General features: G+C 38.1%; 1 protein-coding gene across 1 annotated transcript; it reads left to right on the forward strand.

The window, feature by feature from the left end:
* The first annotated feature begins 9,640 nt into the window (after positions 1-9,640).
* On the forward strand, positions 9,641-25,541 carry LOC121944658 (LIM/homeobox protein Lhx2-like). The gene is given in 8 exon segments (XM_042488524.1): positions 9,641-9,840; positions 11,343-11,545; positions 12,964-13,334; positions 17,441-17,476; positions 17,479-17,534; positions 17,536-17,578; positions 17,581-17,645; positions 24,809-25,541. Coding segments are annotated over 8 exon segments (1,248 nt in total). The 5' UTR covers positions 9,641-9,657; the 3' UTR covers positions 25,100-25,541.
* The last annotated feature ends 864 nt before the right edge of the window (positions 25,542-26,405 follow it).

Raw genomic sequence — 26,405 nt, forward strand, 5'->3', positions numbered from 1 at the left:
GAAAGCCTTGTGGCTAAAATAGAGACATATAACTGATTCAAATCAGACCTTTAATACATGCTAATATTATCTGTCTCCATCTCTGTTGTCCACCATCAAATAAAGGCAAAAATAAAAAAAAAAAACAACAACAAAAAAAAAAACCTAATCATAAAAGCAGAACAAAATATGAAATATGAAATAAATATTTTTTTAAAATGCATATAAATCTGTATAAATACATTTTTGGTCATTAATCATTCAGTAATTTTGACACTAACCAGTTAACTCAATTCATTTTTGGCACCAAATGTGTATAATATTATTTCATTTCTTCCTAAAGTGCTTCCTCCCTCTGTGTTCTCCATTCCAACAAACCGCTTCAGAGTTTGCTGTTAAAACTTATTTTGATAACGAGTGGTGAAATATAACTAAGCACTCCAGTGACCTTCCACCACTTTAAGCACAAATACTTTTATACCACAACTCCACCACATTTCAGAATAACACTGTGCTTTTAATTCCATTTTATTTGTTTAGCATCCTTACAATTAATCTGCAGATTTAGATTTGATAGATAAAACATACTGGTTTCTAAAATAAAATGTATTATTGCTGTACTCAACAGTATTTAAAGTGGCAAAAATCAGGACAAATATGCTGCTGCTAACATGTTAATACATCAGAAATAACAATCAAATAACGCATTGGTAAAAATTTTCCATGTAAGGACCTGTGTTTACTGAAGTACAAGATCTCAATGGTTTTTCCACCACTATATGCAATATTACACTCCTGTCCAGAGGGGTTAACAATTTAGCTGGCTAATAATCACAGGCAGTCACTGTCTCCTCACTTCACCAGAATTAATATTAAATTGTTTTTTCTATGAAAAATGTAAATTTACTGGGTATTTTTTTTTCAAAATTTTCAATATAAAAAAAATGTCAAAATGAGAATTTTGTGGCTTACTCCATGATATCATTTTTAAGGAGGACTGTTGACCTTTAACCTGTATTGTTTCAACCTTTAATCCAGAATTCCAGTTTTCTTATTTTTAATATCTCAAATCAGTCTTTTTTTCTTCTTCATATGGATGTGATATTTATTCCTAAAACAGACACACTTCGGCACAGTGTGGAGTCGTGCAGTTTAGTGTCTTTTCACAGCCTTTTGGCCCAAATTTGCTGACAAATCTTAATATCTGTAAATAATTCATTCATTACCTCAGTAACATTTTACTGTCGTATTCCAGCACTATGTCAGTGTGAGCGTATCCTGCCTCGGTGTACGCAGTGACTCTAGGTGTATGTTGTGCCGAAAAGTGTAGAATAAAGAAGCATCAGGGCATTTTAACTGCGAGCGCATGTGTTCTTTACTGCTGCCCTCCTCCGTTCACCGCTCTCCCCTCCTGCCATTACTCTGACTACCCGTAATTTGGGACAGGTCATTACGTTGGTATTCCTGTTGGGTCGTCCCCCACATCACTGTCTGTGTATTTTTGGGTCCTTTCAGTCATTGGTGTTTTTCCACAGCACTTCCTGGAGATCAGCTGTCAATCAAACAATATTGTGACATCTTTTGCCTTAACTTAGCAAAGTTCGGAGCTAACTACATGTGTTCAGTTACATTTAGAATTCCCGGGTTCCTCCTCACGCCTCCTTCTCTCCTTTGTTAAGCGCATACAGATTTGAGTGCTGTCCAGTGAAGTGTCTGGGATGTCTCCCTCTAGGAAACACATACTCCTCAGCAAACATTTTGTCAATTTAAAGAACAGAAGGGTTTAAAGGCAGAGGGTTGAGAGTTTTACATGAAACGCTCAGGTTTTACCTCATATTTGTTGTTTTTAAATTAAGGTATGTATGAAGAAAAGAGAGGAATTTGAGTAATATTTCTAGGCATTTATTTTCTGTAGGATTGACTGTTGAGTGGAAGGATGCTGCAACATCAGGAGCAAGTGTTCTAATGCTCTCTTGTCTCCTTCACTTCCCTCCCTTCCTCACTTCCCTCCCTTCCTCACTTCCCTCCCTTCCTCTCTCACTTCCTGCAAATGACTTCCTATCAGGAGAGAGAAGATAGAAAAGGCTGGACAGGAAACAAGCAAAAAAAAAAAAAAAACAAATCTGGGTTCAGGCTGACTCATTATTGTATAGAGCCATGTTTTCCAAACTTGTGGCTTGTGGCCACCACTAGACATAAATGTGTGCTTGCAACCTTGTGTCACTAGTTAGATATGGCTAAGTTAAAGAATAACTTTCCAGACTCTTATTTATATTATTTATTTCTGTAATTTCAGAGGCCCACAAACCACACTGTAGCAAATTGCTCTAATAAAACATTTAATATGTTAAAATACTGTAAATCCTGATGCTTTTTGGAGTCAGTATTACCGCTGTAAAAATATTAACCAAATTCTAACAGGTATGTACAGTTGTTGTTTTTTCCAAATTATAATTAAATACTGGAAATCCTGATGCTTTTTATGGGCAATATTGCTTTTTTAACTTCACATTCTACTGTAGAATACTGTAATAAATTTAATGTTGACATACTTTTGAAGTAATTTATGGTAGCAACACTTTACAATAATGGTAGGATGCTGGCAACTACATGTCATTCAGCAGAAATCTACACTGTAACAAACTGCTGTAACAAATATGACCAAGTCCTAACAGTAATGGACAAATCTTGATGCGTTTTGGAGCCAATATTGCTCTTTTAACCTCACATTTACTGTAGAATACTGTAATAAATAAAATAGTAATATACCGTTGAAGTAATTTTAGAAGGTAGAAGAAGGTAGACGGTAGATTTATTTGTCATTTTTCTTAAATATAGTTTATTAAAAAAATGAAATTGAAATTAGTACTTAAATCCTGCTCCATTATTTACAATATATTTACAGTATTGATACTGTGAAATAACAGTAGGATGCTGGCAACTATGGCTACCAGTAGTTAATGAAAAAAAGCTCTTAGTACGTAAAGCAAACACAGAAAAAACACTGACATATATGTATATATTTTATGGGAATCCAGTGCCTTCATCAGATAATCAACAGCAGCAAAATAACAGGAAGTGATGGAAAAGAGAAAGAAAATGAGATGCAACAAGAGTCCCTGCCAGACATGAAGCGGGGATGCTCATGGATGGTGCCTGAACCCTTAAATCACAGGGGCTCAGGGATCTAAATATAGACGGTGCAGGCAGTACGGTTGCACTGGGGCCCATAAGGTGGGGTGGGAGGGTGAAGGGGGGGCCTTAAAACCTTTAACAACATGTATTCTAAGAACTATCCAAAAATTATCAGAATCTTGAATTGTAGCCATTTACAATATCTTCCTTTGAAAAGGAAAACCCACTTCTGTCAGGTGTTTTTTTTAATAGTCAGTAGTAATCTATAACAAAATAAGATGCTTATTTTTGTCAGACACAATAAAAACAAACAATCAAATTAAACAAAAAAATTCTTATTTTCTATGGCATTGTGTCATACAGATGTGCAATGATGATTGCTGGGTGATATGCATGTTGAGATTGTACAATGTCAAGTCTCTATTTGATCATGTGACAAAACGATACGTGCACAATATCATGGACTATAGGGCCCATCATGCCAGTGTCCACTGGGGCCCATCATAATTATCTTATGCCACTGCAGGGGCTCACAGAGATATGATTTTATTGCAGAACAGCAGTGAAAGATTAAAATATGGTTTGTTTTGAATAAAACAATAACACTGTAACAAATGTTCCTGTAAAATTACGGTAAACTACTGGCAGCTGTAGTTGCCAGCATCCTACTGTTACTTTACAGTTACTGTTAATAACTTTAACAGTAAATTACTATTTTATTTGTTACAGTATTTTACAGTAGAAAATTAGATATCCATTATAATATTGGCTCCAAAAACCATCAAGATTCACAGTGTTTTATTGTATTTTTTGGGGGAAAAAAACAACCTGTACATCACTGTTAGAATTGGCCGTATTTCAATTTTGTTTAGATTTCTGTTGAATAGCATGTGTATCCTGGCATCCTACTATTATTTTACAGTGTCAATACCATAAATTACTTAAACTTTATATTGTCATTAACTTTATTACAGTATTTACCAGTAGAATATGAGGTTTACGGTGTAATACTGGTTCTAAAAAAGCATCACGATTTAGAGTGTTTTACTCTATAAAACTATATAGTATTTGGCTGTGTTTTTACAGCACTTTGTTATAGTGGGAGTCCACTTAAAATGAGATGTGTTTTGAATCTCTGAAAAAAATCAATAAAATATGGAGTTATTTGATTTATAGATTTCATGTTTTTGGTGACCTCCTTCCATGCATCTTGTGACCCTTTAGGGGGTCCCGAGCCGCAAGTTGTGGACCACCGGCATAGAGAGTTTAAAAGTCTTTTGTTTGGATGAGACTGTATGTGATGTGCACACAGTGTACTCCCAGAAGACAACGCGCTCCGCGAATGAGGCTGACATGTGAGAGGCTCAGGTGTGCTGCGTGTCTGTACAGCGCAACGCGCGCTGTTTACGCTCCTGTGTGATTCCTCCGCGCGTCAAACGTGTGTGTATACAGGCGGGCGGACGGTTGGTGCACGCACAGTGATTAGGTGATCCGCTTTCCCCTCCTTTCATGTGTTTTTAGTCTCCTCTGCTTTGTTCCCTTTCTTAATTACAGCCGAGCTCTCCTCAGAGAGCGCGTAACCCGCTCCCCACTTCCACAGCAGCATCCCATTAAAGCCACGCACCCGATGCCTCCCCTCTACCTTTATGCAGAATACAATTAAAAAACAGGGAGAGATCAAAAAGATGCCAGGAGCCTGACGAGGGTGATGTTTTTCTGAGAAATGCAGATTTGTCTTATTGATGGCTGCCCCGTTTGGAAATCATTACGGGACGCGAGTAATCGAGCTGCATCAGCATTTTAGTCGTCGACAAGCAACAACACCACCCCCTAACACACACACACACACACACACACACACACACACACACACACGCACACATTCACGCACACACACACAGAGGGGCATATGCTTTCAACAAAGTATCTGAGTCTTTCACACTGTTAGTTTATTAGTGTTTATTGGGATTAGTGCTCTCTAAACCTGTTAAATTTTCCCAATTAAACAGCTTTCAACCTGAACCTCATATAAGGTCATACTTTTTAATAGTAGGCTACTCTTATGAAATATCACAACTATTATGATATTAACAATCATGTTTGGTCAGTCAGAGCTGACATAAGGGTGGCTTTCCTCCCTTCTCTCTCTGTTCTCATTAGTCTCACTCCATGTCCTCAAACTGTTACATGTGAGGAGTCTTGTTGTCACCTTGACAGGAGGAAAGTTTTGTCAGAAACGCTGATATTTTCTTTATAATTTTGGTATTAAAGTTAACAAACACATTCTTAGAACACAAAAATCGACTGATAAATAATATCCTGCAAGTCATTTTGGATTGTGATTGGAGCTGCTTGGACACTGAGGGGAATACTTTTTTCCCTAATCAAATTGAGTTGACTTACTACCTATATATATATATATATATAAATGTGTGTGTGTGTGTGTGTGTGTGTGTGTGTGTGTATAAAGTGTTGTGGAGAGGGCTAAAATGCAGAGTACGACAAGTGACAGAAAATGGACTAAATCAAATGATAGGAAAATATCTAAAATATAAATAATTAATATAGTGGTTTTATTGCTGGTGGTGTCCGGTCAAATTTTTCTTGGGGGATTCATTCATCCAAAGTCCTGGTTACAGCCCGTAAAGTTTTGTCCCTATAGTCGGGCATTTACATGTAGCCCTCCAGAGTTATTAAAATATCAAGATTCAAACACCATAAACCACAGTGGAAGGCACAATAAAATACATAAACCACAGCAGTATACCAACATACATAATTCACAACACATAATGTATGTGATGGTTGGTATTTTTAAATTGAGAAACAGAAATGTCTGTTTATGGCATCACCAGTCAAATTAAAACACTTATAGTTGATGAAGATTCTCAGTCATCCAGGTCATTGTTTTCTGAGTGTTCTATCATAGGCAGCTGGACTCTCATCCAGAGACTTCATCACCTCTGAACTGAAGGAGCCTCTTGGATGAGAGGCGAAACGTCATAAAGAAACTCAACAAAGTTCAGCTGCCCACAACATATTTCATAGTTTTTACGCAAAAAATTAATAAATAAACATCCAGAGATAAACCTTACCATGGTATAAACAACATGACAAAACCTCTGACAGTAGGTATATAATTATGCCATCATCAGGACTCCTTCCGCAGCCATCGTGAAATAACCTGCAAATTCATACCAAAAGTGGAGTTTTCTTGAATTCATTCAACCAAACCTCTTGGATAAAAGTTACAATTCTACTAATGACAAATATTCAGAGGAATGAGCTCATATGCTGTTGCTGAATTCATAATCAGTATTAGTTTCATGTGTTGGAATAATCTGAATGGATCTTGGATCAGTTGTTTCAGTCTGTCGCATGGAGCCTGGAGAGCAGAGGAGCTGAAATCCAATCCTGAAGTCTCAATGAGGTTTTGTAAAACACTTTGTGTTACAGTGAGTGGTACAGAAAGGGATGGGAGTATGTAAAGCATAAATGATGCTTTCCTGACAGCAGACTGGTGAGTGGTGTTAGTGTCTTTTGATTCTCTGTCCTGCATCTTTTTATCTCCCAGCGCTGAAGATGTGAGTCTGCTCCCATGTTAAAAAAAAGTGTGTGTGTGTGTGTGTGTGTGTGTGTGTGTATGTGAGAGAGAGAGAGAGATGGGGGGGCGCGATGTGTTGGCTGCACTGTAATTAATTCAGTTTTACCTTTTTAAATAAATGTACCATAGATGAATTAAATATTGGACTATCTGAACCAGCGCGGCTCTGCCTTAACACTCTTGATACCGCTGTTAATTATCATATTGTGAGGTTTCTCCTCCTCTGCTGTGAATATTGTGAACACAGATTAGTGAGGATATTCAAACATATAGCTCGTGCAGACCTCGGCCTGCATTTACATAAATCAGCTCTAAATTCTGTGTAAACGTGTTCTTCTTCGACTCAAATCAAACCAGAGGAACAAGCCAGTCTGGCTCTTCTGATACAAATACATACAAACTGATATTTTTTCCCTCTTAATCTCACACTACCACCTAATATCACATTTCATACACGCCCGCAGACATGCCCGCTGCCGCTATGTTTAATGTATAACCCCAGTCTTATAGCAGAGCGAAAACGCAGATGATAAATATGCATGTATTCAATTAAGGGTATTACAGAGGAGCTGATTTGCATACGGATTTAGGATCTTAACATCATATTTGTGCTATAAAACTTCACAATAGCCTAAACGCAAACTGTTAGGCGCGGGAGGGGGGCAGGACAGGTATTTGTGAAAGCAGCGAAGAAAAGAAAGAGAATTAGAAATATCAAGGAAACAGAACAAAAAACATATTTTGGTATTGTTTAAGCGCATAAATTCCCTGCTTTAACGTGCTTCTTGTATATAAAAAGTCAGGAGGTTGAATGGCTGGATGGATTCCGTTTTTAATCATTTAACTAACTGCTTGAATTGACTTCAGTTCAAAAACAACAAAAGCCGGAGCGCTGATGTGATAACGTGTAATTTTCTCCCACACCGCTGTAACTACCGTCTTTTGTGCGAGATCAAACCTCTTCTCCGGTCCTCAAACACGTCCTCTGATGACGAAGTCCACTTTTCCCCCTCCCAATTAAGAGCAGAGAGCTAATTAGAATGAGCGGATCCGGGATCAGTTGAGGCTCACGCTGCAGCCCCCGCTGCTGAACCAAACCGCTTGCTCTGTCTGTGCTGGAAATACAAGACAGGAGCCGCTGGCTTACAAATGATATCAAATGACAGAGTGGAGTTCACCAGATGAAGCTCTTTTTGCTGGATAAATAAATAAATAAAAACAATCAATCACGCTTAAATGCAGAGATGACAGCGAGTGGTGCCAAAATGATTTTTACGCATTAAAACAAAGTAGAAAGTTACCACTAATACTAATACACACTTTCCGCTCTGTTCCATAAAATTCTCTGTTTATTTTTGGAGCTTGATATTCTCTTGTCTTGATTTGGTTTTAATATGTCTGAAGAAAGGTAAAATTCAATGACATTTTAAGGGCCTTTGGATCAAATTGTTTTGGAAGCTAAAATGAAGCTTTTCTATTTAAGTTATATGTGGAATATGAGAACCTAAAATTAAGATTCAGTTTCATGAAAAAAAATTGTTTTTAATGGGCTGTTTTGATTGTTTGTCCTTTTATAAAACAAATACAACAAAAGTCGAAGTCAAATTAAAAAAAAAAAAACAACGACAACGTGTTTCTGCTTTATTTTCTGTCTGTTTGCGAGAGTTGAAGTTCTGTGCAGAGCCTTTTGGTGCCATGGGGAGGCTGTGAGCAGCAACAGTGTGGGACCCTATCTGTGCGTCACTTGAGTAAAGGTCCCAGCAGAGCTCCTCAGTACGCACAGACAGCTCCAGCACCTCCGCAGACTAAGCTCCTGCTCTTACTCCTCTCCTCTTTCTCTAAAACTGACCTCTTTTTTTTATATCGCAGCTGCGGACACCCTGTTGGCCGGTGGTCCGTGCGTAAAGCAGGCTGCTGCTTTCACAGACCGGTCGGTAAAAGTATAGCCAAGCAGTTCGGTGACGGCGGAACAGCCAATGAACATAAATGGTGCGTCGTGACGCAACAGGGCCCCGTTGATAAGGAGCGGAGGGTCCAACCGGGACCTGAGAAGGAGGAACGGCGGTTTTGGGGGGCCAGCAAACACTCGCCTATCATCAGTCAACGTAGAGCCAACTCCTCCTCTTCTGCTGTTACGCACATGTATGCAGCCTATTTGGCAAAAGACAAACATTAAGCAAACAGACTACTGTAAAGGAAAACTGCTTCTCCCAGACGACCGGCGGGATTTTATAAAGCAAAGCTGCTGTTTTCCCATTTTCTCTGAAACGCAAAAGTAGTTTGAGCGACACAAATCAGCTGCTAAAGCATCAACTTGGACTGTTGAACCCGGAGGAGGGAGGAAGCCGCTCTCACAGACTCCCTGTCAGCTTTTTTGGACATATCTTTTTTGTTCTTTCTGACTGTGTGATGCATTAGCAGGCTGCTGGCCGGCGTTGGCACTGCCAGTTTCACAGAGTTACTTATTGTTCTGCAGAAAAAAAGGGAGAGAAATTCGCCAATACCTCGCAGGCTGTCGAAATTCTGAAATATTACTCCTGGCGAGGAGGAGGCATCGGTGCTGAGACTCAATGCAGCGGGGCTTCCATAGTTGGTATGTTTATTCATCGTAAATGGAAAAGAAAATATAGAACGACCGATTGGTAATAAGACAGAAATACCAGCGTATACCTGAGAGAAAATTTCAGTCAGAGAAGTGAAATATGCGCGCTTATTTATGAATTAATCATAGCTTATTAATAATGAGAGCTGCAGAGATTCGGATGACGGTTTCCATTGGCAGATGAGACGTAGTGTGGAGAACACGTGTCCAATTTTTCCCTCATATTTTTTCCTCCCTGATCTGGATTTCTCACTTCTCACGGCAAGAAACGAACACCTTTTTTTTTTTTTTTTTTTTAATAAAGCGTGAATTTTGAGTGAGCCGGGTTTTGCCTCTGATGGACATCTTGGCTTGCAGATCCGAAGAGAACAGTTATAACATCCTCCCCTCTGCGGCAACGATGCTTTTCCATGGCCTCCCTGGAGGCGACGTGCACGGTGTGGTGGAAGAAATGGACCGGAGAGGAAAGAGCGAGTCAGCAGCCATCAGCTCGGCTATCGATATGGGGGAATCAGAGACGGTAGGAGAGATTCATTCGGCCCTCTCGGCTCGTTAGCGCAGGCAGCATGGCAGCCTGGAAGCATGTGACAGTGGCTGCACTCTCACTGCTCTCAGCACTTTGATTCAGTTCGGAACGATTTTTACTGTCAATGCACAGTGAAAAAAACAAAACATCCAACAAATATATCATTTGAATTTTGAAGCTGCTTTTAAACGCCTCTCAAGCTTCCTTTAAAAGGCCTGAACATTGTGATTTCTGCAGCCATAGTCTCATCCAAAAGTTATTTTAGTCCCAGAGAAGCCTCAACTAAACGGACACAAGACAGTACATTTTAAAAGACACAAAATCATAACATTCATTTAAAAAAAATTGCATTCATTTTCCTTAAATGTGCGTTTTGTTGTGTGTCACAACAGCGAATATTCAACGATTCACAAGCCAAACTAAAATCTATTTTTTGTGCAGGCAAATTAGCACAAACATTTACAGCAAAACATAGTCCGACGTTTATTAATTTGCAAAACGCGTTAGATTCTGTTTTTAGTTTTTATTTGAGAAAAAATGTACAAATGTAACGATAAGCAAGTCCTGCAATAATTCTTAAATTCACTGCAATGGAAATAAAACGAGAGAAAACCAAATCTTTATTTAATTCAGCTTTCGTTTTCATTTGAAGCTTATTTTCGGAGAGCATGCGCGTGCGTGTGCGTGCACGTGTGTATGTGCCAATTTTGCAGGCCTCCCAGAAATAACATTTAAAGACAGTTCTGTATCACAAACCTTTCTTTGTTATTGCAGCTTCAGTTAAAATAGTTAACATTTTTGAGAAATTTAAAGTACATATATCACTGATATCCTGCACTAAAAATAATAATATTTCCGTCAGACCATACACAGCGTGTTAGGAGCTCTTTATTGTAACTGTATAAAATTAATGTTATTATTATGTTTTGTAATGTGCTGCTGTAGGATGGCACTATGATAAATATTACAATGGCCTTATCTTATAGTCTCCAGCGGTAACAGAATAATTCACATTCACTTCTTTAGACTATTTTAGCCTATAACTATAACGAAAATATTCCTATTATTTATTTTCTTTTTTTTATTTCTTACATGGTGGTCGTGGCAGTGTTTCCATTTTCTTTTTGTGTTGCATTTAATATCATTATAATATTATTCTATTCGTGTTTAGCTTTTTTTATGGTTGTTGAGACGAAAATACTTTTTTTATAATATTCCGTTAAATAGTTCCAAAGTTCTCCCATATGTGAGTGTTGGCTGTGGTTCGTTTTGGTGACTGAGGCTGGACTGGACGACAGTTTTATAATATTCCAGACATAAAGCGAACAGAGCAGTTTTGTGATTTGTTGTTATTTTGCAGAATTTAATTTCCCTCTCGCGTGTCAGCATGCTGACTGTGGCTTTTAGGATGTCACACACAATCCTTGCATTTGTTTTTCTTCCACCATCATGTTCTGACGCTGTGTCCTCGTGCCTCTCTCCATGTTGACCTGCAGTCCATGCCGTGTATGACCAGCGAGCGCGTGGCTCTGTGCGCGGGCTGCGGCAGAAAGATCGCGGACCGCTACTACCTGCTGGCTGTGGACAAACAGTGGCACATGCGCTGCCTCAAGTGCTGCGAGTGCAAACTCAACCTGGAGTCCGAGCTCACCTGCTTCAGCAAGGACGGCAGCATCTACTGCAAGGAGGACTACTATAGGTAGGAGGGCGCGTGCAGGGCCTCGAGCTCCACAGTTTATTCAAAGTGTCCAGGATGAGACAGGAGTTATGGATTCATAGAGCTGAATTCTAAATTGATTAATTCTTCTTTTTCAAATTAAATTCAAAATTTAACACTTTAAATGACAAGAGATGGGAAAAAAATGGATTAATGCCAGTGCAAAACCCTTCTGTAAAATTACTTTTCTTGAAATGTCATTTTTTAAAGACTGATTTTCATTTTTTCTTTTTGTCAACTTTTACCCCGATCATTTCTAAAACAAAAACAAAAAAATAAAAACAAAAAGCTGATGCTGCCATTCTTTATTCGTTTTTTTTTTTTTTTTGCACTGGCGATTGTTAGCCTATTTGCTGCAATCATTCACTACTTCCATTTTAGACCCAAATATTTTCATCCCATGCCATTATAATTCACTCTCTTCTTCTGTAGAAGATACAGGCTGAGATAGAAAGGATCCACAGCATTCTGTCTGTGGTGCTCACACCACAGACAGAATGCTGTGCTAAAACCCTCATAATCAAACAGCGACTTTTAGGTCTAGCAGCTCTCCAGGGGAGTGTAACCCCCACCCACCCCTCACCATCCCTCCAATCACTGACAGGGGAGCTCTGGGAAACATCGGCTCTTTTAAATGACTTGTTCTTATTAGAAACTCGAAAATGACATTTTTTGTCAGGTTATCTTCAAAAACAATCGGCGCACCTGGCTAATGTGTAAAAAAAACCAAAACCATTAAACTTAAGTTGCTGTTACTGAAAATAATCTTGGAAACTAATTGCCTTGAAAAAGAAAAGTCAATATCACTATAAATACGAGGCATGCCTGTTAAGTCAACTTGAAATTTATGTCTTTCTAATTTTGTGAAGTTTTTGCTAAATGGCACGGTTTTTTTTAAGTGTCAGCAACTTCACGAAACAAAATTAGTCTGACTTAACTGGTAGTGACAAAAAGGATTTTGGCAGTGATAAAGTTAAGTGATCTGTGAGTTCTGTTTTGTTAATATGTTTAAGAAAATACAAATATGAATGGCCAGTTTGCAAACAGCATAATGCAGATACATAGGCCTTTTAAGTTGTTACAACTTTAAGTAAAGGTAACATTTAGAGAGACATTTAGGCTAGAAGTTCACATAAATTAAGACCAAAAGTTATATTTACTTACATTTTCAAGGTAGTCAGTCTTCTAGATTTTTGAAAAGTTAAGTCATCTTGTCAGATTTTACAACGTAATGTGAAGATTCACGTGAACTCACCTCATTAGTGCCCAGGAAAAGTTTTGGTGTGCGTAAAAATTGGAGTGCTTTGCGCCACATATATTTTACCCGTCCTGCCCCGCGCTAGCAGCAGGCCCGCAGGCTCCGCGTGCAGCCGCTGATGAGGTTTCTGTGTTGTCCGCAGAAGATTTTCGGTGCAGAGATGCGCTCGGTGCCACCTGGGGATCTCAGCCTCGGAGATGGTGATGCGGGCCCGAGACCTGGTCTACCACCTCAACTGCTTCACGTGCACCACCTGCAGCAAGATGCTGACCACCGGGGACCACTTTGGCATGAAGGACAGTCTGGTGTACTGTCGGCTGCACTTTGAGACTCTCATCCAGGGAGAATATCAGACACATTTTAACCACGCGGACGTGGTCCCGCACAAAGGCCTGGGCCCGGCCAACACGCTCGGACTATCCTACTTCAACGGCGTGGGGACAGTGCAGAAAGGCCGGCCCAGGAAGAGGAAAAGCCCCGGACCGGGGGCCGAGCTGGCTGCTTATAATGCAGGTAAGAAAAAAAAAAATGTTATAAAAACATTCAAACACAGACATGTTTACCTACTGACAATGATAGCGTTTAAAATGTTGACAGTATTTAAAATAATTTTTTAAAAATTTATATAATATTAAATATATATATATATATATATATATATATATATATATTGTGTGTGTGTGTGTGTGTGTGTGTGTGTATACATAATTAATGTACATTTTGTGCTTTATGCTGGTTTGCTGCTGATTTTACCTCAAAAATAGAAAAGTTAATATTTTAAAAATGTATTAAAAAAATGTATATCTCATGTGTAAACAGGAGGGAAAAAATGAGAAATTGTGGGAAAAATCTCCGCTGCCTTTGATAAACTAAATCTCAGTCAGTGTTGTAATGAACCACCAGCTTGAGCTGATTAAGACCGACAGGCTTCATTAATGAAAAATCTTTGTACCATTTCTTTAGGGGCTTATATTGCGTGTGTGCTCTGCTCGGTAATGACTTTATCATAACTCCATCATTGAAAACTTTACTGCATTTCTTTTCTTCCCTGCGGTTTCATATGCCTATAATATTTCTACAGGGACTTTATAATAGTAGGCCTAGTTTTAAAACACATCGTGGTGTCACTATAATATATAAAACATCCCTAAAGAGACTTATAGTGCTAAATACTGAGTTTATTGCATTGCTTATTATTTTCTCAAAGTTACAGCTATGGTATTCCTGCTGGAAGTTTCTTGGGCTTTTTTTGTGTCCAGACTGGATCTTTCACATTATGATAGTCAGTGCAGTTTGCATTGAGCGAAGGATTCCTATCAGAAACAAAAGCCGCGTGAACATTTTGCATGAATAAGCCTGAATACCAACTGATATACAGAAAGCGAGAAGCATGCAGGCCAGGTCTGAGGCCAGGCGGGAGGAAATGAAAGCTAACTTGGAGAAAGAACAGTGAAGTGAAGTATGCTGTCAGATGGGAGAAAAAAGGGATTTGCAATGGAAGAATTGTCAATAAAAGTCAGGCCTCTAGCTAAGGACACTCAGTCCAGTTACTCAGTTACTTTTTTAGTTAAATTTTAAGCTCCAGTGTGTCATAAATCTAGCTTGAACTTTTCATACCGCTTCATGTAGATTTCATTAGGTCCAAGCAGTCTTAACAGTTCTTAAACGTCCATGTTAGTTGAGATTTTTCGGAACAATAATAGTGGAAACAATCACTTTTCGTCGTTGGTGGTTTGTCGTCTTGTTCAGTTTAGTCCATCTGTTCTAAAAAAGACTTTTGATGTTCTGGCTTTTGCTTTCGCTCTTTTCCACTTGTCAGACTTCATAGACATCTACAGACCCTAACACCGCCACACACAAAAACACACACACACACACACACCCCATTGGGGCCTTTCTGCAGTGGGGCTGGACCAGACTGGGTGTGTACTGGAGAGATCAATGTGAGCACAACTCCCTGGCTGGTATTATTTCCACTTATTTCTGTTTCTTTGACATTAGTTAATTAATTTTCCAATTGTTGACATAAAAAACTTGATAAAAAACGAAACAAACAGACAGTTTTGAATCTCATTTCTTTCTTTCTTTCTTACTTTTTTTTTTTATAAAGGTCAGTACGTTAAGTTGAAATGAGCTGCAACAAGTGAAATAATTATATTCCTACCATGAGCTTCTTTCTTTTATTCCCACCCAGGGTTGCAGAGGCTTAACTGTCTCAGAAAATTCTGCACTTTGACGTTATCACAGAATTATTATGAAAGCATTTGAGCATTTCATTTGGTTGAACAAATTTTTTTATTATTATAATTGAAACCTGAAACTATTTTTTTTTAATGGAGCTATGTGTAAAATGTCTCCCTTTTGAACGTTTCTAAATAAACATGAGAGGCTTGGTCCAGTTAAATTTTTCATGACCATAGATAAGCAAATGTACATGGTATAACTGTGAATTTTAATACCACGGTGTACCTTAAAACCGGTATACCGCTGCAACGCTATTCCCACCCAGATCAAATGATTCTTTTTTGAAAAAGATGCTCCTACTTTTCATTTCATCATCATTAGAATTCACAGCACACACAAGGGCCCACTAAAAACAAGTCAAATGATTTCACCTTTTACTGATGCACTGAGAAAATACAGAAAAATGAAGAACTTAAGATTTCATCATGATGATACAAGGGAGAAAGGTGTAGGATAATTTCAGAGTAAAATATTCTTATTCTGAGGAGAAAAAAAATCAGTTTTTGTTCATTGTGGTATTTAGTTAACACACAAAAGAAAATGAATTTCAATGAGAGTCAGGAGTGAAGAGGCAGTGCGCCCTCTTCTGTTTCCATGCAGAAACAACATCCCAGCTTCACCTGAGCAACCACACAACAACATGTGTCGACCTGGAGCATCTCTGAGACACACAAATACAGCCAGGTGAGATGTTGTGTTTGAGCATGAAGAGACGAGCAGCAAACAGGCTGCTTTTTTGTTAAAATGCTGCAGCATATGCTTTGGCCAGAAAGCAGCATTTGTTCTGCCTGGTGTGTATGGGCTAATTAAGTGAAGTGTTATTCTGATGGTTTTCACTCACTTCATATTCATCATTTGCGTTCTGATATTGAACACGAACTGTTATGCATGCAGCAACACTTTCAATATTGCCAAGAAATTTGCAGGCTGGGACACATACATGTGTGTTGTTGTTGTGTGTGTGTTTTTTCTGAAGCCAGGCTAACACCTCCTCCCAGGATAGGAAGACACAGAGACAGACAGAGACAGAGACAGACAGACAGACAGAGAGACGAGGTGCAGAGAGGAGGATGTTTTGCAGCTGGAGGAAACAGCTGTCAGGTCACAGCGTATCGCTGGATCAGATTAATTTTATGGATTGAAATGAAGAGAAGACATCCCGGCTGAAATTACAGCATTTTCTAATGTGAAAAATCAAGAACAAAAAAAGGCCAGAATTTTTGCCTCAATCACCTGAAAACTTCTTTCTCTTTTTCTTTCTTTCTTTTCTTCTTTCTTCATTTATGATTTTTCCCCTCCTTAAGCTCCAAATGAGATATTTTACCCTTAATATATATCTTGCTAATGCATATAGCTTTTGAGCAACTTTAGAGTTATGTTTTGCCCATAAGCAACATTTGTGGACATTTATTGAGTTGTTGGGAGATGAATTAATTTTTTTGATGGTGTATTAACTCCTGAAAAAATATATGTTATAACTCAAAAAGTTTGTGCCCAGGCTGCCTTGAAATTTGAAGTTGGCTGAATATGAGAAGGTAAGTTGAGGTCATATTGTCATGATTCGACTTGTCTTATCAAATTGAGTCAATTCACAAATGTAAGTCCAAACTGCCTTGAATTGTTTAGTTGACTGAACTTGAGAAGACAAGACAAATCATTACAAAATGTCCTTAACTTCTCCTCTCAAATTCAGTCAACTTCAAATTTTAAGGCAGCCTGGACACAAACTTTATCAAGTTCAAATAGTTTCTTTTTATGGTCTTATATATGAATAATAAGTCCACTCACGAGGTTTGTAATGCAGAATAATAAGTTGACTGAATTAATGAAGTTGAATTATTACGGAAATTATCTCAACTCGTCTTCTCACACTCAGTCAACTTAAATTTGTCAGGTAGCTGAAACTTTTTGAAGTTAAAACAAATAGTTTCTTGTTACAGTTTAATGGAAAAGTAATTATTCTCCTTATCATATTTTTACCCATATCTTCCTCACTTTAGCAAGAAAAAGATTTAAAAGGAGCTCAGGCGTGCTGCATATGAGGACGCAATGTTCTAACGCTGGTCACTGGATGCTAGCCTTTTTTTTAACGTTAAAACACTGTTTCTTTTTCCCGTGTAAGTGAGAAAAGCAGAACAACATTTCTATTTAATGCATTTGCCTGCATTCTCAACAACTGAATTCTATCTGATTGCCTGTAAATTTTGGGACCTAAATATGGGGTCTGAAAAAGAACGCAACTCCTACAGTGTTCAGTGCAAACAGCCGATATGAAGCGAAGAACTAAAGCGATCTAGATGATAATGTTTAGTGACTGGATGAGAGTCCCCTCTCTCTAACCAGCTCCTCTCTCCTGTTCCCCGTTGGCCCCACAGCGCTGAGCTGTAACGAGAACGACGGCGAGTCCATGGACGGGACTCCCAGTACAGCTCCAGTCAGAAGACCAAGCGCATGCGGACATCCTTCAAGCAACCACCAGCTGAGGACCATGAAGTCCTACTTCGCCATCAACCACAACCAGATGCAAAGGACCTCAAGCAGCTCGCCCAGAAGACCGGCTTGACCAAACGGGTCTTGCAGGTAACCAGAGCAGCCTCTCATTTCAGATGACACTAGTTTGTTTCCTTTAGGAGACGGAGATAAATGCCAACAGTGGTGTAGGAATTTCACTGGTTCCCAATACAAATCAACCTGCTTCCAAGTGTAAAATATATGAAGTGAGGCTTTCCTCAAAGAAGCCAAATCAGCTGCTTTATTTGAAGACAGTGCTGTTTTTCATTGTAGTGGAATTCTTGGAAGATTTTCAGGAAACTGCAAACAACCTGAACAATATGAGGAATCATGCTTTCTTTATTTAAAGTTAAAGCACAATGAATTAAAAAAAAAAAAAAAAAAATCATTTAAAAAGCTGCATTGAAAAGAAGCAGTTTCTAATTCCCTCACTGAAAAACAAACTGAAAAGTCAGTGTGTTTTCATATTGCATGATTACCTGGAAATGAAAAGAAAGCCACAAAAAAAAAAAAAACAAAAAAAAAAAAAACATAATCTATTTCAGTGGATGGTGTGATGTTATGGTGAGGACTGAGGGATGAAAAACAAAAAGCTCTGTAGTTACACACCAAGAAAGAGGAAGCACAACAGAGCGTTTGATTTCCACAAAAGACAACAGCAAATTATCTGGGGGACTGCGAGGAAGAAAAATGAGACAAAAAGGTTTCTGAATCAAAATTTTTTTTTTCTGAGAAGGGGGGTAAAAAAAATCATCCCGCTGCTTTAATTAACGCTTGCAGAAAACAAAGCAGTCGTTTTGCTTTGATGCGTTGGAGTTTTCATGCCTGTTATTCCAGCTGAAGCGCTTCTCCCTGCGCTTGTTTCCCATGGCTCCGTCATGATTCCAGCGCTAACACGCTCCAACACTCGGCTCAGCACAGAGCGCCGCCTCACTCACTCACCATGTCTCACATCCTTCTGGGAAAAAAAAAATAGAGCAAAGATTAAATGCAGAAAAAAATATGCACTGCAAAATCTGACAAGTTGATCTTACTTCAAATAATCTTGTAAACCGATTGAAAAAGGAAAGTAAATATAACTATAACTATATAACTAATCTTAACCCTCTCTGGTTCCGTGTAGCCTCAAGGTAACGTAATCATTTTTTGCTGTTTACACTCACATAATGCATCCTCATCTATGTTGCAGTACTTTAAATAAATGTGCCAGGGCCCCAAAAAAACATTGGCATGGTTTATATTGTAATCTGACTTTCTAGAGGTCATGTTGATTCCCTTTGCGGGGGCCTACTTGCACAGTTCAGCTCCAATTCTCCTCAAAAATGGTCAGAACACGTCTTCTTCTTCTGTCATTTCACTATCTGGAAAAAACTGATTCACAATTAAAAAGCAACGCCGTACATTAATAAAAACCTACCCTGTTTCCTTTAATTCTATTTACCTGATTAGATTAAGGTGTGTATGATGAATATTGGGGCAGAAATTGGGAATATTCATGTTTAAAAAAAGTTACTTTTCATTTTATAAAATTGAACAAAATTGGGTAGGATTTGATAAGTGTTCACTTCCTCTTACTCCTTTTTGGACAGGAAGTACGACATTTGTTTACTCAATATGTCCAATGGGCTTCAGGTGTTGTTTTTCTTGCTTATATTTTATTTTGTTCTCCTATTATATTTTGGCGTTTTCGAAATAAAGATCTAACTAATTAACTTAAGTCTATTTCATGATAAAAAAACCCAAAACATTACAGCTATTTTTTTAATCAACTGTCATTATCATGTGTACCATAGAGGGTTAATTTATGTTTAATTTTTATCTTAAGTATTAAGTTAACGTAAAAATTTAGTTGTATTTACTACATTTTGTGAAGTTGTTGCAACTTAAAAATGACAAGTAAAATTACCTTGTTCTTTTAAAGTGTTTTGCTGATTCAGTCAAACAAGTTAGTCTGACTTAACTTCATGACAAACTGGATTTGGCCAGTGATGACATTAGGAGATCTGTGAGTTCTGTTTTAACATGTTTAAGAATATATGACTGATACAAATATAGCACTGTAAACTTGGTTTACTGATGGTTTACTGAAGTAAAAAATAGACTGATTGATTGAATAAAACTTATCCTTTTTAAGTTGCAACAACGTCACAAAATTAGTTAAATATAACTAAATTGGTCTCGCTGCCTGATTTTAAAGCTCTCCATAAGTAAAGGGTAAATGATTCAGTTTGTGCTTGTCATTGTGCGCAGATGTTTTAATATTTCTACATGTTACAGTATACTCCCGTATGTTTTTATTATGGCTATGGTTTTTAACTTTTTCTTATACTGTCATCTTGGCCAGGCCACCCTTTAAATCGTTTAGGTCAACAGGACTTACCTGGTTAATTATGTGTTAAATAAAATAAAATAAAAATAAAAATAAGATTTTTTTTTTTCAGTTGGTATAAAGTACACAAGTCAAGCGTGATAGTTATATTTAATCACATTTTTCAAGGCAATGGGCATCCTAGATTTGTTTTTAAAGTCAAATTAACTTGTCAGAATTTACAGTGTTTAAATTTAAATCTAAAAAAAGATTATCACCAGGGTCACTGCGGAACAGGATGCTTGCTCCAAAAATTGGGATGCAGGGCTTTAGCAACATGAGGAAGATGGCATTCATTCATCGCCATTTCAAATATGATAATAATGACTTAAATCATAGCAGCTTTTATCCCTATACACACTATAGATTATTATTATATTACAAAGTCATTGGAAACAGGAAGACAAGGCTCTTTATTTTCATATGCAAACATAAAAGAAAATTTGTTTTTTTTCCTGTGGCTGCCACTGGCCCTTTCTCTATGACTCACCATAAAGTAAAGGCTTTTAGAACTTGTGCACTCAGTAGAGGAGTGTTGTGTTTTTGAGTGTTCTTTTATCCTTGACTCCAGTAGAGCATCTGCAAACAGACTTTTAACAGACAAGAGGAGATGCTCACTGGTGTGGGCACGTATTGAGTGAATCGAAGGGGGGGTGGTTGGGGGTGTTGGGGGGGGTGGGGGGGGGGCAGTTTTGGTGGAGATAATGCGGTTCCGCCTGGGATTTTGCAAAATCAAGATGTTTCAAGGATCATATCATTATTTATTTTTTGCAGGTTAGCACTTATGCTGCAAAATCCATCAAGTCCCCTATACTAAACGACTACGTTTTCCTCTCATTGCCTTTACAGGTTTCTCCCATAAGCATTTTCTGATCTGATGTCTCTATCAGCAGGATGGCATCATTTTCAGTGCCTTTTAAAATGGCACTGAAAAAATAAACTATTCATTTAAAAACAGTTAGTGTGCAAGCTGCCCTAAATTTTTAAGTTGACTGAATTTGAAAAGACAAGTTGATTCAATGCAAGTTTATTTTTACAGTGTGTTACAAAAATGGCTTAAATGACTGGTGGTCATCTGTTACAGTTAGGGTGAAGGTTTGGTTTAGGTAAAATACATCTTGGTTTTAAATAGGAAATACACACTAAACAAAAGTTTAAATGCAGCACTATTGTTTTGGCTGCTATTTTATTGAGCATGTCTCTTTTTCTCAGATGATGTGGGTGTGGCATATCAAAAATGCTGATTAAGCAGCATTATTACTCCACAGGTGTACCTTGGGATAGTCACAATAAAAGGGAACTCTAACAAACCGTTACATCTTGGAAAATGTATTTATTAGGATTTCACATGACTAGCACTTTGCATTTTTTGGTCCAAAAAAAGCCCAAAGAATCAGACAATCAGAACTTTTAAATTATGTTAGAAAAAGTCAAATTATTGAGTTTGTTTGACCAATACTCAACTTTTCAAATACATGTAAACTTGTTAATCCAACTGAAATCGTACTAAGTTGAATTTCTCAAAGTTGGACTAACATACCAAAATAATGTGGTTGGAGGTCAATTTACTCTTTCATGCATACTCCTCAACTGGACTTGAACTGGCGTAGTTGTCCTGCACATGCTCCATAGTCCCCACGCCGGGCTTTGACACACTAAATAACAGCATAAATTCAAAGAAGAAAGCTGATGCTTTAACAGCAATAATGAGAGCAGTGAGACCGAACCAGAACAGTAAAGTCATTGGCCAGAAAACCAAAACAATGAGCTAAAAGATGCCAAAAAGCTCTAGTCACAGAGGCATATGAGCCATCTTAAATTAAGCAACATTACATCACAGGGTGAGCTTTAACGTCATTTGAACACAATGATGTGGTCAGGACTGAGGCATTTGCGCCGAGGTCCGCAAGCATCACTGAAAAGCACAACTAAGATATCTGCGAACAAAAAAAAAAAAAAAAATCCATATACAGGTTTAGCTATTATATCCACAAACTTTATCTGTATTTATAAGCTAGTTGCTCCGTGTCACTGGCACAGCTGATGGAGAATGCCTGAGGACAAATATTTCCAATAACTCAAGAGCATGGTAAAGTCCCAAAGTCAAAATTAATGAAAAAAAGAGAGATAATTTCCAAAATTCACAACATGTTGTTATCTAATGAAATATACTGCTTCATTCTGCTTCTTGGTGGTGTTTAGTCTTTCAGAAACAAGGTTTTCATTGCGGTCCCAATCACTTAGCCTATATTTTTTATCATGCCTTATGCTGGACTGAGGAGTTTTTGCAGTGAAGTTTGCTATTTTGTGTTTATTTACACAAATGTCACTTTTTGTCAGTGTTTATAATATGTCTGTTCAGAACATGGTGGTTTATCCTGTTTTTTTTTGTCATCTTTGTGTTAGTTTGTAGTTTACACCATCAGTGAGTTGACTGTTACTTTTCATTTGGTCAGTTGTATTTTCATTTAGATTGTTTTCTTATTTTGATGTAGTAAAATTGATGTTCATTGATACTGTTCTAAAATGCCCCTTGTCTCCTGCCTGAAATGGTATGATAGTCATATGATTTCTTCAAGAGCAGTGATTCACATATGGCGGAGTAATTCTATGAATGATGAGGAAGGTGTGCTGTCATGCAAATTTGAGCACATTCTAATGGACCTGTGGACCAATTAGATTGCTTGGTCGGAGATACTTGTTGTACAATATTGATTCGTGCAGCTTTAGGGTTAAGAATTGATGGGGTCATGGATAAAAGTTACCAATGTTCACTGTAAACAGTGATCTTGGTAAAGTTGGACTCATCCATCCACCCCACCCCCAGGCTTTTAGGGTATTTTGAGGGTAAAGATACATTTGAACAAACAAAAGTCATTTTTTTTTTATCTTTACCTCTCAGCTGACCACTCCCCAACACAAACCATAGAGTCTGACTCCAATACAAATTCTACTCGGACAATATAATGTATTGCACCGTATTGCACCATATTGCACCATATTGCACTGTACCGCACCGTACCGCACCGCACTGTACTGCACCGCACCGCACCGCACCGCACCGTACCGCACCGCACCGCACCGTACCGCACCGTATTGTATCGATCTCTGAATGTGCTGTTTCCACCTCCCGGGCAGTCATACAGGAGCTGTCCATTTATTTATTTTTTTTTACCACAGCATCAAGATTATATCACAGGGACTTGAAACATGCTTGAGCTCCAGTAGGTGATCCATCAGAGTGTCACTGATATTATTGTTGTGTGGTGATGAAGCTGTAAGTGCGGATTGGGTTAAGAAGCCTGCATTGTGTTACCATTTGCAAAAACCCACAAGAATAAAAGCAGACATTATGGTCTCTGTCTATATTGTGACAATCTCAATTTCCAGAGTTTTTGATCTGTTTGAAAATGGACTGAAAAAAATGCAGTATGAATGAGAAAATGGTTGGCAGTTTTTTCAAAATGCTTGTAGATACGAGACTTAAATATGCGGAAGCACAGGTGTGGTCAGTTAACCCTTTAACACCTTGATCCGCATCAGTTTTCTGCAGATGTTTTTCCACAAGCATTTAAACCTCTGAAACTTGAGAAAACTGGTTTGATTTCTTTCAAAAACATGAGAAAAACATAATGAGCAACTTGACAAGAAATGTCCCACAAAATTTGGCAATGAAATGATGTAAACATTGGCTGAGATGGATTATTAGATCATCAATAAGAAAATTTTGCATTTCTTGTCAAGCTGCTTGTTGCCCTCTTATGTTTTTGAAAGAAATCGAGCACATTGGCTCAGGTTTTGAATGGTTAAAGTATGAAACAAAGCAGATGGGGTTGTGGTATTTGTATGTTGGGACCTGTTTAAATGGTCTGTTAAACAAAAGTAGACTCTTTACTTGTACTTACTCATGCAGATAGTTTTGGAATGTATTTGTCCAAGTTTTGAGATTTTTATTACGTCCACCCCATTGCAAAGAAGGTGAGTGGGATTTTGTTTTTGGTTCCTCATAGCACTGAAAAATGACATTGACATAATCAACACCAACATGTAATCCACACACCTTGCAGTGGAGAGTTATCATTTAAATGACTTGTGTTCTGTGGCTTATCTGGAGCAACAGGGATACTAATTCTGGAAAGAGATACTACTGCACTATTAGCTGAGCTACTGCACAATTGTTTCACTGTAATTATTTATTACTGTGAGCTACAGAAATAGTAGAGACATATCTCACAACCTGGACTAATAAAACAAAAGCTACCTGCATTGCCAGATATCACTAGGGTAGTTCATATGTAATATGGGTGAACTGACCCTTTAAGAACCCCCGTAGATTCTTCCATATAGTATCTAAAATAATATCAGAAATTTCTAGGATATCATGAAGTGTGGAAATCTGTGGTGGAAAGTTCCATTAACCATTTGAAACCTGGGCAAATTGGCTTTATTTCTTTCAAAAACATGGGAAAAAGGCAAAAGGTAACTTTAGGATAAATGACCCCAAAAATTAGCAAGGAAAAAGACAGTAACAAGTACGAGACAATATCTTAAAATTGGAAAAAAACAAAACAAGGAAATGACATGGGGAAAAAATGCTTTATTATCTTTTAATGATGATTTTAAATAAATTTCTCTGTTTTTCTCTATTTTTTCCTTAGCTTGTTTTTTTGTTTTTTTTAAAAACAATTTTCTAAATCCACCAATGTCTTGCAATTTGTGGGACATCTCTTGCCAAATTGGTCATTGCCTTTTTTTTCGTGTTTTAAAAGAAATCAAATCAATTTGCTCTGGGTTCAAAGGGTTAAGCTTCAGTTCACTTTAGCGGATAATTCTTCTAATTGATTTATTTTTTTTATTCTCGCAGGTCTGGTTTCAAAACGCTCGGGCCAAGTTCAGGAGGAACCTGCTGCGGCAGGAGAGCACCGGGGTGGACAAGGCATCCGACGGCTCCACACTGCAGGGCGGGACGCCGTCGGGCCCTGCCTCGGAGATCTCTAATGCCTCCATGAGCCCCTCCAGCACCCCTACTACCCTGACAGACTTGACCAACCCCACCATGCCCACCGTCACCTCCGTGCTCACCTCGGTGCCAGGCGGCATGGATGTCCACGAGTGCCGGAGTCCATCACAGACCACGCTGACCAGCCTGTTCTGATGGACGGAGTCCTTCACCACTGCCTCACCTCGACCCCCTGCCCTCTCACCTCTGTTCCACCTTACTGGATCTAAAGCTGAGCACTGTTGACCCCTTCGAACTTTAAGCGGATTAGAAAGAGAAGGTAACGGAAACATTAAAAAAAAAAAAGATTTCATTTTGCTCTGAGCCTATTAGAGACTATTTGCATAGTGAGGCGGCCAAGCCTTACAGATGGAACAGTTGTTGTTATTTTGATGTTGTTGTCTTGTCGAGAACTGAGGAGAATTGATTTGCATTTCTCAATGTTTACAGAAAGAGACTGCGGGAAAAAAGAAACTGCTTAATTTTTAATTAATTCATTTTTTCCAGCACAGTATTTATGTTGTTGTACAAGAGTCACTGTTAGGATTGTACAAAAATCTTTTTTTGAAAATCTGAGATTAAACACAGGTTACAATACCCTCCGACTACCATGTGCCTTACACTCCATTTTATCTCAGCTGCTGTTCTCAGTAGTTGACCACCATCTGACACCAGTGATTTAGACCTCTGAGGCTTGTGTGTGGGTGTGTGTTACGGTTCGCTTTCTTTTGTGTGTGTGTATTTTACGTACAGTGATACACATTCTGCATCACTTTCATTACAAATGTTCCATTTAGTTATTTAACCTGATGAGACTTGTTTTACCTTAAAAATGTTAGTGTCCGAGCTGTTTTAAAATTTCAAGAATTTGAGAAGCTGAATCATTACAGAAATTACCTCTACTCAACAAGTCTGTCCGTTCTGGAGGAGGGATCCCTCCTCAGTTGCTCTTCCTTTTCTTCCATTTCTACCATTTTTCCCCCGTTACAGGGTTAAGAACAGAGGGATTTTGGATGTTGTAAAGCCCTCTGAGGCAAACTGTGTTTTGTGATAATGGACTTTATAAATAAAATTGAATTGAATTGAACTTGTCTTCTCAAATTTAGTCAACTTAAAATTTTAAGGCAGCCTGGACACTACATTTTTTTAAGTTTAAATTCTTTCTTTTCATGTTGTTATGTATTAAGAATAAGTCCACTCACAAGGTATGAAATGCAAAATAATAAGCTGACTGATTTTGAGAAGCTGAATCACTACAGAAATTACCTCAACTTGTCTTCTCACATTTTGTCAAATTAAAATTGTGAGGCAGCCAACACACTAACCTTATTAAGTTAAAACATAAAAGTAGTTTTGTCTGATGGAAAACTAAGAATTATCCTTGTGTGTTTACCTATAGAGAATCCTCTTCTTCGCTTCGGAAAAGAGAAAGAAAAAAAGAAACAGAGCTCAGATGTGCTGT

Source organism: Plectropomus leopardus, chromosome 6 (assembly GCF_008729295.1).
Source record: "Plectropomus leopardus isolate mb chromosome 6, YSFRI_Pleo_2.0, whole genome shotgun sequence".
NCBI lineage: Eukaryota > Metazoa > Chordata > Actinopteri > Perciformes > Serranidae > Plectropomus > Plectropomus leopardus.